The following is a 12,648-nucleotide window of genomic DNA, read 5'->3' as shown; positions in this document are numbered from 1 at the left end:
TTGTGCAGCATCCTGCAAGTTAGAACAAGGTGCAAAACAGATGCACAGGGTGATCCTGCACAATTTAATTCCAGTTTTATGCCATGCATGCATTCATTTTTAATAAACCTCAAATCAATTAAAGACTGCTTCCCAGGTGCAGCTAAAACCTAAAGAAACTCATTTTGCGTAAATACTATCAACTAAATTTTGCATTTCAGAAACATTTCTTAACTGATTCTCTAAACTCAGATAATCTAAGGGTCAAAAACCTGTGCCAAAACAAAACAATAATAATAAAAACATCAACACCAATATATTGCTTAACTTCTTTCTATTACAAATTCAGTCCTACTGAGAAGAGACAGGCTCATCTTACAGCTTAAAACCAAATCCTGCAGGATGGTAACTTTTAATTAGGTCTGCATGCAGTCAGGTAGTGGAACTTACTACAGTTATAAAAAAAGGTAGATAGTTAGATAGAAAATGTTAGCATCTAGACTACTGTTGAAAAAAAAACCTAACATTTGCTTCTGTTTTCTTAAAAATCAAGTTTAAGCATATAAAGAACTGTTGCTTTGCCAACCTAACTGGCCTTCTGCAAGCTACTTGATGCAAAATCAGCACAGATTGGCTGGTCACCATTAGCAAACCATTCTAATCCGATCAGCTTGCACATCTGTCCTTCACTCTTGTGCAGAGGCCACCAAACAACAGTGCAACAGGTTGTGAGTTTCAGGGCATCAGGTACTTGTGTGCTGACCTCCATGCTGGGCTCTGGAACACAGCGTGGCTTCTTGAGGATGAAGCACTAAGCCAATTGCACCACGGAGCATTTATCACTGTGCTTACTCATTACAGATGGTTTAAAGCAGCAGAGGAAAATGACACTCCAGGACTAACAACTTTCTTCATTTGCCAAGTCACCGCCAGGCACTAACAGCGTTAGTGTTAACAGCGTTAACAGCGACGTGGAAGTGCAAGTTCTCTTCAGCTCTGGTATGCTGTGCTGAAGAATAAAACCCACATCATGTCAAGACATACAAAGCATCTGCGTAAGTAAAATCAAGTGCAATTATATTAAAGAAGTGTTTTCACCTTAAAAGTCTTTGGTTTCAGTTGTTACAAAACAGTTTATTTACACAAGAAATATCTACTTATGTTCTTTACAAGAATGGTACATCCTCTGTTACTGATTTAACAGCTATCAGAGAGAAGTTTTAAGAAACAAAGCTCATATTATTATCTTGGAGTAATTTTAAGCACTCAAAACTAAAAATCAATGTACCTGTATTCCCTATCACAGGAGTATCTATCACATTTAATGAGTGTCACCCTTGCTTTTACCGAAAGCATGGGCTACTTGCTGACAAACAAAATAATCACCACTCGTCTCTTCAGGAACCACACAGCTTCTAATGCTTTGATGGCTCTACTGAGCTGGAGCTTCCTTTCCTCTGCAAGATAAGATGCACCTCATTTTCACACACAGGCAGCTCCAGTCTTCCCCCATCAAACACAGACTCCTCAAAGCACATCTAATAAAACACTAAAGAACACACGCTAAATAAGCTACGCATTTCACATGCAGGGATCCTCTGTTATTTTTGAAACAGAATGCTTGGTTGTTATTTCACAAATCCTATTGCGAGAAGGAAAAAAAAAAAAAAAAAAAATCAAGGCTTCCATATTTGTGCATGTTAATGATCAAGATCTGAAAGAGGATGCAGGTTCTTTCTTACCCGATCAGTGTGTATGAACCATTCCTCTTGAGCCTCATACTCGCAGATAAGAATCTTAAGAAGAAATCCAGACTGAGGAGGTTTGTCCTTTGCTAGAGCAGAATGCAGGCACCTGTTTGGTGGCTATGCTTTTTGCTAATCAGGAGATCTCTTTCCTGTTCTCTGAGTCATCAGCAAGGAACAATGAGAAACCACCACTGAAGCCAATTAGCAGGAAGCCAGAGGAAGCTGCCCGCAGCCCAGCGAGAGGCTGGAGGTGTAAATCAGCCCCAGCACACCCCCACAGCATCTCCGATCCCACTGAGAAAAAGGAGCACAAAATCGTGGAGAACGGCTTCTTTTTTTTTTCAGTACAAAGTACCGTAACCACACCCTGCTTTTGCAAGAATAAATCTCGTAGAAAACCGTTTTCTTGGTGAGCTGCTTTTCTTCTAATCAGTTTGAAAGCTGCTTCAGATAAATTCCCTCCTTCTCATGAGCCCTGCTATGGTTACCACTCGGTTATTCATCACTACCCTCACTTTTTTTTTTTTTTTCCCTCCAATGTAATATCAAATTGGAATCTACACATGTGGACAAGGATACACTATTTGGAGTTAAGAGCTTCTTCTCCTCACAGAAAGTTAGAACCAGGCAGCTCTGAAGTCAAACAAAACTGCAGCGAAAAATATAGCCGGCAGTCCAGTCCTGTGCAGGCAGCCCTGCACAGATTACAGATTGTGCTGCCAGCCATCAGGTTGCACTGCATCCTTTCCTGTTCAGCCCACCATTTCCTGACAGCTGTGAGCCTGAACACCTGGACCCAAACGATGGATTTACCACACAGAGCAAAAAGTACTGCAGATGATCACTGACCATTTGCTGCGAGCAAATCAACGTCTACCCAACTATTTTAACAGTCCAAATAACTAAAAATGCTATGTTTAACTGCATTTTCAACCTGGTCCTGCTTTTGCTGTTGTCCTTTCAGATTTCCCATTTGAAAATTGAACAGCTAAAGGCAGCCTAAAAGGAAGGCAGACTGATTTATTTGTAAGTGTATTGAACTATACCAACAGAGAGACTGATCAGAACACAAAGGCTGAAAGAAAACAAGGTTACAAGGGATTACAGGCTGAAGAAATCAATAGTGTCATACTGCTGCTAAAAGGGGAATGAGTGAACTGTACAAGTATGTTAATTGTCAGATATAAAATAGTTCTAAGCACTTATCAGGCCTCAACTGGAGTATCACACCTGATCCTCTGCACCCCTAGGTAAAGGCAGATGTAGGATTAGATGGAGTCCAGTTCCACCAACATGAAGATTATCCACTTCAAAGATGAGAAAACGGAGGAAAAACAACATAATATCTCCCAAGAATGAAAAACTGCTATAAGGAGATAGGAAACAAAATGTTCTTCCTGCTCTGTGTATAACACAGGGACTTGAATTAAGCAAGAAATAAAACAGGTTAGCATTGCACATTTTGTTTGTTTTCTCAGCACAGGAACAGATACAGAGTCTTGATTATTGTAGGCCCTTGAGATGGTCTTGCTCCAGAGCTAGAGATTAACTAGTGACCTTTATGGGTCTCATCCAACTCTGGCTTTCTATGATTTGCTGCCATTAAAGAATTGAAAGTGCTGTGCAGCCAAACGAGGCACATGAGCTCAAGCCAAGCAGACTACAGCATGCTTTCTACTTTTTTCCCCCAAAAATTATACTGTCCAGAACTGCAAGGAGATGCAATATGTTACCACAGTGATAGCAGCACTCTGCTTCTACCATACATCATGAAAAGAATTACTTCTGCTCTCAGCCAGCAGCTTTGAAGAGATCTTGCCCACGTGCTGCTGGCACTGGGACCTGATCCTTTGTGTTGTGTGGCTATGTCCTGCTGTCCCTCAGCAGCCAAGGTTCAGTTGGTTGAAGAGCTCAAAGTCTGGTGCCTGCAGGTACCACCTGCCAGTGCTGGATGAAGCAGAGATGTTCAGAGAAGCTTAGCGAGAAAACTGGGATGATTTCATTAACAATTCAGAGAGATAATACCATCATAATTAATAAATCAAAAAGTTTATGTAAAAATCTTTTCTAAATTACAAGCAAGCTTAAAAGTCAACTCAAAACTTCAAGTTAATTTTCTTCTTGGAAGCAAAAAAGTCTAAGGAAAATCTTAAACCCAGACTCAAAGCAAACCTGGCATGTCTTCAGTCTTAAGTGAACTCAAAAGGTAAAGCATATATAGCACTGGTTTCTGGATGCACACTGATTTGCATTGGAAGTGCACTAGCACTACAGAATACAGGAGTTACCGTGAGGTGTTACCTACTATCTGTTACTTGATCTCAGTTGAGTGCTATTGTAAACTGCCAGATCACAACTTTTTAAATTAAAGAATGATTTCTCCTCAGCTTTCTTTTTTTAAGCTCCTGTCTGGATACAAAACCCAAAGACAGAGACACTGATTTTATGAGCATTTTGTTTTTCCTGGCTACCTCCTTTCTTAAAATGAAAATTCAGCATTCCATTGCTGTAAGCAGCTGCTGCTTTTCCCAAACTGCTTCTACCCAAACATATCAATGCTTTTTTTTTTTTCCCTTCTCTCCTTTTACACTCCCTCATGCTCTTTCAGGGATTACAGCAGCACAAGGGTATGTGTTCTTTAACATCCCCATCTGAAAACTATTATAGGAAACCAGCAACTAAATATAAATTGTCCAATCAGAGCCTGAGCCAGCCACATTGATGCTGGGATCCCAAAACGCTATCATAGACAAAAGCACTTACCACAGAAACACAGCAAAAGTGTACTTGCCAACACACTGCTGCAGAAACAAATTCCTGCTTCAGAGAGCTTTTCTGGAGAAACGTGCTTTGTAAACAAAGATGAAAAATACCCTTATTTTAAGTTAACATGAAAACAAGGACAATAGTCTTGCCAAAATCAGCAACTCTACGGTGAAGCAGTATGCTAGACACACCATTTTCTAGAGTATTTTCAATTAGGTGCATCTAACAAAATACTTTTCTCCTCTCTTTGTATGCACACATTCCAGAGAGCACGCACAAGCTGAATCATCGTTACTGTGGTGAAAATATACGGGAGGAAGGAAAATATCTTTATAACAAATAAAGCATTCTGACAGCCCACTTCTCCTTTACTCCTCTCCCTGAGCAGCATATATAAACTTTATCACAGGTTATTTGTTCCCAGGCTAAACATTCATCCCATTACTACTCTGCTTCTGAGGGGAATTTCAACAGGACCATTTGGCCCAGTTGTTCTGAAAGTTAGCTCAAATACAGTTCTTTAGGTAGAAGAAATTAGTATGGATGATTTACTGTGTTCAGCCGTCTCCCAGCCACTTGCTACTTTGAAAAGAGCATTAAAAGATGTGTTTCAACCACTATAAAAAAAAAAAAAAACACCCTCCATTTAGTAAGGAAATGTACATGTCAAATAAAAAGCTGGGTACAGAAGAGAATAGCTAGCCCTCTACTACTTGGAAAGGATTACAGTACACTCAGAGCTTAATTATTCATCCAGGGAACGTTTTGCATATGAATGAAACATCTTTCTACATCTAAAAAGAAACACTCACTAGTAACCTCAGTTCTCCACATCTGGTCAGGAAAGAGAGAAGACAGTATGCCCATACGTACCCTATTTTCCAGAGGAACGACTTTTTCCACAGGTGTTAGATCTACTACTACAGCATGGACAGTCACTTTGTACGTGCATCCTGGACCCATTCCACTCACCAGTTTTGAAAAACCGTGTTTGGATTGGGAGCACAGCCCACTGTTGAAGAGAATAACTTATCCCATCTCTTGTGGAAAAGACCTGCCAACCTTATGTTTAGTTGTTTTCTATTGTCATAATTTGCACCTAAGGACTGGCCAGGTTAATTTCTGAGATTATCAGTGAAATGTGCAACTGTTAGAAGAAATAGGTTTGAGTCAACGTTTCTGGCCTGATTATATACCTGCAACACTCCATTAATTCATACATCATTGAGGCAACAAACAGCAAGCCAAACAGGCTCATTTTGACTGCTCAGCTAATTCAGGGTTACTTCAAATACTAATGTTAAAGAAAGAAGCAAGTATCAACTGATGTTGAATAGACAGTGAAGAAGGAAACAACCTTTGCTAAGACGAAAGCTGACTCTGAGACAGAGTTGGAAATAAACATTTTACCCAAGTTCTGTTAACTAACTTTGCACATACAGATAGCGCTGCCTCAGCTTAAAGCACTTCTTTGGCAAAGCAGTTAAGAAATCCCATTTCAGTGGGGGTTTTGATCTAGCATCCAATAAGAAATCCCGTGCGAGGTTAGCACAATGCTCAACATACAAACAAAAGCCACGTTATATTCCCTGTATACAAACAAAAAGCCATAACTTGAGATGTTTTCAATTTACTTCTAAGAGGAGATCATTCATGTATATTTTTTAAAATGCAACAGCCAGTCCTGATCTAAGGGGAAGATGGCAGCAGCACTGAAAGGGTTACTGCGAGCCCTTCACAATAAGCCAAACAGGACAGTGCTGGAGAAAGTTACAGAACTGAAATAACAGAAAAGCAATCCGCCTGGAAACGGAAAAGGGTGGGTGAGCAGTCTCTACCGGACAAGGGCAAAAGCCAGGGTTTGTAAATTTAGAAAAAAATACACACCCACACAAAATTTCTCGAGAAAGAGCATTTAAAAAAGGGCATTTTACAAGGCTTTCATATAAATTTTGCCTCATCATTCTTAATGGACATCTGCCCACGGCTTAACACAGGAAAGAACAAGCTTTCAGTGTGTGCCAAACTGTCTGAAACTCAAGTCCTTGGCACGCTGCCTGCTCTGATCCCCCACTTGGGGCAGCTTCCTGAAGGCAGGTTTGGAGCGAGTGAACACGGACAGATCTCCCTTTGCAAGAGCTGCCCAAAAGAATTCATGTAATGCGCATTTGGTATCAGGCACGCACAGTGCTTAATCACGTTGTTTTTAACTTCTTTTAAATAACATGCAGTTTGAAAAGTTGAAGCAGCTAGATAAATTTTAAGACATTTCTGTGTTAAAGAGAGATCCTTTCAGAGCGTTAAATGTAAAATACTGTGGCAAAGTGGATTTTTGAGTGAGAGGTGAAAGTTGCCCTGCTTTGTGCAGACGGGCATGAAGACCAGCCACGTGGACAACAGCTACTTATATGACTGTGGCAGGCAGCCGTAAAGCATGAAGACCCCCATTCAGATTGGGCCCCAGAACGCTGCCCATCCCAAAGGAAGGCTCATGAAGCAAAATAAATAGTAAGCGAAGATTGATGTTCTTGGCAAAAGCAGCAAGCAGGTAATTTAGAGCAGGCACTGCCCATTCAGTCCAAGAACAGGAAACAACTCACCAAAATGCCCCACCCAGCAAGTCCCACTTGGTATAAAACTCTCTGCTGCAGAATTTAGCTACTGACACAACCCAGGAGAAGTCTGCAAGTGCCACAGAAGGAGAACAGGAGAGAAATTTCTGAGAAAGAGACCTTAGCTAAAATTAACTACAACAGATCAGACACATGAATCCCTGAAGCCTGTAAAACAAGCAGAAAGAAAAGGTACAAAGTTATTTTACTGCATATCTTACCTCTTCCAGCTGAATGTTTTGTTTTGTTCTGGCTAAGCAGTATCTCATTAAGTTGCTAAAATTTGCAAGCAACTTTTCTACTAAAAAAGTCCAGAACTAGATTGCTTTTCTTAATAAAGAGACATATTCTAATGCAGAAAGCTGTTATTATTTTTAATATAGATATCCCTTTACAAAGGATGGATAATTCTTTGAAGAACAAACAAAAACAAGAGTTATCAGGAAATACAATCAACTATATGCTCAGGCACTGAAAAATGAAATATTCAAAGCGTCAAGCCCTTACTCTCAGAATCTCATTTTACATTCGATTATGAGCTTGTTCTCGCACATCCTTCCCCAGTATCCTCAAGGATTCATTTATCTCTCCTATTACTGTTCTTGCTGCTTTGCGGACCAATGGCATGCTAGAACAGTCCTTTAACAAAATAATAAAGAAAATTCACAGAACTCCCAAGTGCAGACTATACAGACAGGTTCTTACTGCCAAACATTACCAAGTGAAGAGATATTTTTGAAGAAAATTGTTTATGTAAGTTTAACATTTAGACCTGAAAAATGTGAGAAATAGGCAGCAATCAAGTTGCTTTTTAGCAGTTGCTAATTCAGACACAACAAAAATAACTGGCAAAAATGCTTATGTGGGATGGGAAACACTCTCTTCAATTCTGTATCACATACATTGCTAAACTACAACAAAACGGTACAGAGCATTCAGTTAGGTGTACAAACAAAGATTTTACACAAAATCACAGGGTTGGAAGGAACCTCAAGGATCATGAATCTCCAACCCCCCTGCCACGCATGGCCACCAACCTCCCCATTTAATACTAGACCAGGCTGCCCAGGGCCCCATCCAATCTGACCCTGAACACCTCCAGGGACACGGCATCCACAGCCTCTCTGGGCAGCCTGTTTCAGCAACACAACACTCTCTCTGTAAAGAATTTCCCCCTGACATCCAAATTTCAGCATTTGAGCTCCACCAAGTACCAAAGACAATAGCCATACTGCTATACATTTTATCTGTAATAAGTAAACACCCTGCAAGGAAGGTACTTCTACCAGCACCAGCTGGATATCAATCACGTTGTCACCACTGAAGCTTCAGTCTCAGCCATTAGTCAAGCGAATCCAACAGTCCAGCTCTCTCTTGTTCTTAAGCACAAACTCCCAATGAATTCATTTAAACCTGAAAATACCTAAATTGTTACTTTGTGATTCAAACACAATTCCTGTCTTCCTCAGTGAGGAAAAAAAGTTTCTCAAGCACAGATCCAAGCAATGAACACTTCTGATACCACTGAATATATCTGGTCCAAAACGTTTGATTATGACTGTGTTCTTCCCATAAAGAAGGAATGGGGTTTGCGAGTAGTGGGGGAGGAGGGCCACCAAAGGGCCACCAAAGATTGACAACAAAAATCTGTAAAGCCAGACACATTATAGGAGACAGCTATAACCAGAGGCTCCACACTAATCTATCAGTTGCTATCGTATTAAGAAAGAAATGGAAAATGGGACATTTTTGGAATTCTGATTGTAAAAATCTCATAAAAACAACACCCTGCCTGCATTATTAGTGTTCTTTATCAGACATACTTTATATACATACAGATATACTTTTAGAATGAAGAGAATTAACAGACTATCTCAAAAAAAAAAAGAGAATTAAGGCTATCTCAAAACAAACAAAACCAACCTTATTTCTGCTGATTATTCTGTATTTCTAAATTAATGCACATACTGAAACAGCTACTCTGAGCGCATAGTGAAAATACTTGGTGTGTCAATGGAAGACAGCAACGTAAATCATTCAAATATTAGGTTTTTAGGCAATTCTAACAAAGCTCTGACCAAACCAGACTTCAGTTTATGTCATTCACACTTCCATGAAATCTTCACTGCTCCATAAAAGTCCTTGCATAACCCTCACCACTCATCCATCAATGAAAGATACTCCACCTGAGTCAGAACCTGTACCTTAGGAGTCAAAGTTACCTGAACTTTAACTAACATCTACACAGCACTTCAGAAATACACGTAGCTCTTCAGAAAAAAAAAAGAAAAAAGAAAAAGAAAAAGAAAAAAGGTTGAGTCTGTTACTCAAGTCCCATCACTGATTGTTACAGACATCAGATTGGAAAAATCCAGCAGAAAAAGGCTATATAGAGCAAATTAAATGGTTTGGAAACGGAATCAAAATCTCATTCCTGTTTCTGTCTCTCTCCATTACCAAGGACACAACACACAGAGTACCATCTGCACTGTGCATTCTCACTGTATTAGTTAAGGCACAGCAGCAAATGTGAAGCACAACTCCAGGAAGACTGGAACTCTGGAGCTGCACCTTCAGATGACCTGGAGTTCTAAATGCTGCACTCTCCATCCAACACGTGCGTTAGGACTCAGAATGAAGAATCAGTTGCATCTACTCAATTAAAACTAACCATTAGCCGTCTCATCTTCAAGACAGATTTCAAGGGTAGGTCATCTCACCCAAAATTTCAGTGAAAGGAGGTCTGCAGCTTTGGTACCACAGCTTCCCAAAGTGTAAACCACCAACAGCTACACTTTGAGAAATGCACTGACAGCCAGAAACTGAAAAGACATGAAGTCTTGCGTTTTATTACCTAAAGTGATCCAGGTAAAGCCAAGAACCAAATGCAAGAAAAACATAACTCAGAAGTCCTCAGCTCCCAATCAAAACCTTGCTGCTTAGGCCTCGTTCTTTTCAAAATACCTCTTACATGACAGAAGCTATATTTCAGTTCTGAATAACTGCCCTTCTCTCCCTCATCTGTGCACAAGCATATACTTTCCTTAAAGATTTTACCGAGCAAAGCTCTCAAAGGAAAATCATAGATCCATCACTAGATTCTTACCTTCTACCTTATCATTCTAAAGTCAGAGAATAAAATTGTACTGCCACCACTAACATTTAGCCAAGCTGTGTAAAATTGCTGTCTGGTCACATTTCTGGTTTTATAGACTGCCACTGAAAAGTAGCCTGCCTAGTTCACGGGATGGGGAACCTACCATCCACAGCAATTTCTCACTCCTCACTCACGTAACATGTCCCAGCCCCATGTGCACCTTATGACCCAAAAGCATCTAGCCTAGAAAGCAGATCTGATATGCCTTTAAAGATACTGCTTTAGTGTGATCTGGGTGAAACAGATGTGAAAATCACAGAGGCTAGCATCTTGCTTTCAAGATGAGAATCACTACCAGCACAAGCAGTTCCAGCCCTACCCATGGGCTTTTATAACTTGCACCCTGGGGATTTAACGTAACACTCAGATTTATAAAGCATGCTGTTTAGGGTCACAAGAACACAGTTAGTAGTTCGTATTTCTAATTTAACAGAAAAAGAATTAATTCCAAAGCTGATCAGTAAATTTACTTACTCTAAACTGAATTTCCCAAGATGGTCAAAAAATGGTAATAGAAAGCCTGGCCAGCAAAGTGAGAAGAAGTAAGAGAAGAAAAATCCTTACATGCTATTTTGAGAGATCTAACACTTAATAAGCACTTTCTACCATTATTTGTTTGGCTTGGATTTTTAATTCACGTAACTTCTCTTAAAGTTATTCAGCTACAGTAATAAGCAGTCTTGCCTATTGCACTGTAAACAGGATGCAAGCAAAAACTACGCTAATTAGCAAACGATTTTCAAAAGGTCAATTATCTCATCATTAACATCTCTGCAACGTGGGATATTCTCCAATTTTAGACAATGAAATGGATAAAAATGGATTGAATTGCCTGAGGCCACAGAGCACAGTATGTTGTTGAGTAAGAGCTTAACTGGATAGAAGCTTGAGCAGCTCCGTATGGGACATCTCCACACTGTGCCCTTGTCCAGCTCACTCTTAATGCCAGATGTTTAAGGAGAAGAAACGTTGCCCAGAAAAAACAAACCCCCCCCAAAAATAAAGATGAGAAAAGAAAGAAAAATGCTCAGAAACAACTATCCAAAAACTGTCCTACCAGAGACAAAAGCAACCTTAGAAATATCCCAATATTAAATATCCAAAAAAAAAACAAACCAACCCCAATAACCTGAAACCTCAGAAACTTCCCTAAAAATGCCTCTCTCAAAAAAGAAAAAACAAATCCCCATCCTTAAAAAAAATAAAGAAAACACCAAAAACCAAAAGAACAACACTGATATAAAACAAAAAGCTTGCAAACAAAATCCCCACGTTTCCCATGCTGGGCACACAACTCTTTTGGGTTGGTTGGTGGGGCATTTTCTGTTGGTTACTTTGTTTGTTAGGGGGGTGGGAAGGAAGATGGCTTTGTTTTTTTTTTTTTTTTTAGGGGGTGCAGTGTTCTTGGGGGTTGTTTTTATTTTGGGTGCCATTCATTGGATGAGTTGGGAGAGTACATTAGGGCCTTCAGGGTTTTTTTTTGTTCTGGATTCTTTTCGTACTTTTTATTTGTCTGGGGGGTTGGTCTTTCCTTGGAGGGGCAGATATCTTCTACTTGTTCCTATGTATTTGGGGTTTTCAGGGGAGTTTTTGAGGCACTTGAGTTTTTTGTCTTTTCATTTCTTGACAGAATTAGAAGCTTTTTTAGCAGGAGGTGGAAGGTCGCCCATTCTCTGTTTTTTGGGGAGTTGTGATTTTGAGGGGGGTTGGCATTCTTCTGGGGAGGGTTTGGGTGTTGTTTGTTTGGTTTTTTTTTGGTGGTTTGCTAGAGGGGTTGTTTTGGGGGGTTGGAGGCTTGTTTGGGGAGGCAAGTGTGGGGTGGTAGGTTTTTTTTTTTTTTTTTTTAAATATATATATTGAGGGTATTTTTCTTTCTTTTTGGTCTTGGGTTGTTTTGGTTGCTTCTTTTCAAGTGAAGGAAGGGATGCTACTCAGAGACCTGGACAGGCTTGAAAAGTGTGCCTAAGTGAACTGCACGAGGTTCAACGAGGCTAAGTGCAAGGTGTTGCACTTGGGTCAGGGCAATCCCAGGTGAGTATACAGACTGTGAGAAGAACTCACTGAGCGCAGAAGAAAAACTTATACTGTTGACTGAGTTTGTGTTTGTATCCCAGGCTGCATCAAACAAGGCTTGGCCAGCAGTGTGATGGAGGTAACTGTCCTCCTCTCTTCTGCCCTCATGAGGCTCCACCTGCAGAATTGCATCCAGGCCAGAGGGCCCCAGCACAAAAAGCGTGTAGAGCTTTGTAGAGCATGGAGTGGGTCCAGAGGAGGGTCACAAAGATGCTTGGAGGGCAGGAGCACCTCCTCTATGAAGAAAAGTTGAGGTAGGTAGGCAGGAGACCTTGTGTCCTTCCGATATTCAAAGGGAGACGGAGACTGATTT

General features: G+C 40.3%; 1 protein-coding gene across 2 annotated transcripts in view; it reads right to left on the bottom strand.

The window, feature by feature from the left end:
* MOB2 (MOB kinase activator 2) overlaps positions 1-12,648 on the bottom strand; it is a 111,526-nt gene that overhangs the window by 52,367 nt on the left and 46,511 nt on the right. The window contains exon 1 of one of the 2 annotated variants that reach the window (XM_042813310.1): positions 1,722-1,774. The exons of the other annotated variant lie outside the window; for it this stretch is intronic. Coding sequence (XP_042669244.1) covers positions 1,722-1,759 — 38 coding nt within the window. The 5' untranslated portion in view covers positions 1,760-1,774. Of the gene's footprint in view, positions 1-1,721; positions 1,775-12,648 lie in introns of those variants that run through there. 2 annotated transcript variants of the gene reach the window in all.

This window comes from Centrocercus urophasianus, unplaced genomic scaffold, assembly GCF_019232065.1.
Source record: "Centrocercus urophasianus isolate 14NV4802_14NV808 unplaced genomic scaffold, USGS_Curo_1.0 seq_14, whole genome shotgun sequence".
NCBI classification, from domain to species: domain Eukaryota; kingdom Metazoa; phylum Chordata; class Aves; order Galliformes; family Phasianidae; genus Centrocercus; species Centrocercus urophasianus.
Note: the sequence above shows the minus strand (reverse complement) of the source record. Positions and strands in the feature narration are given on the sequence as shown.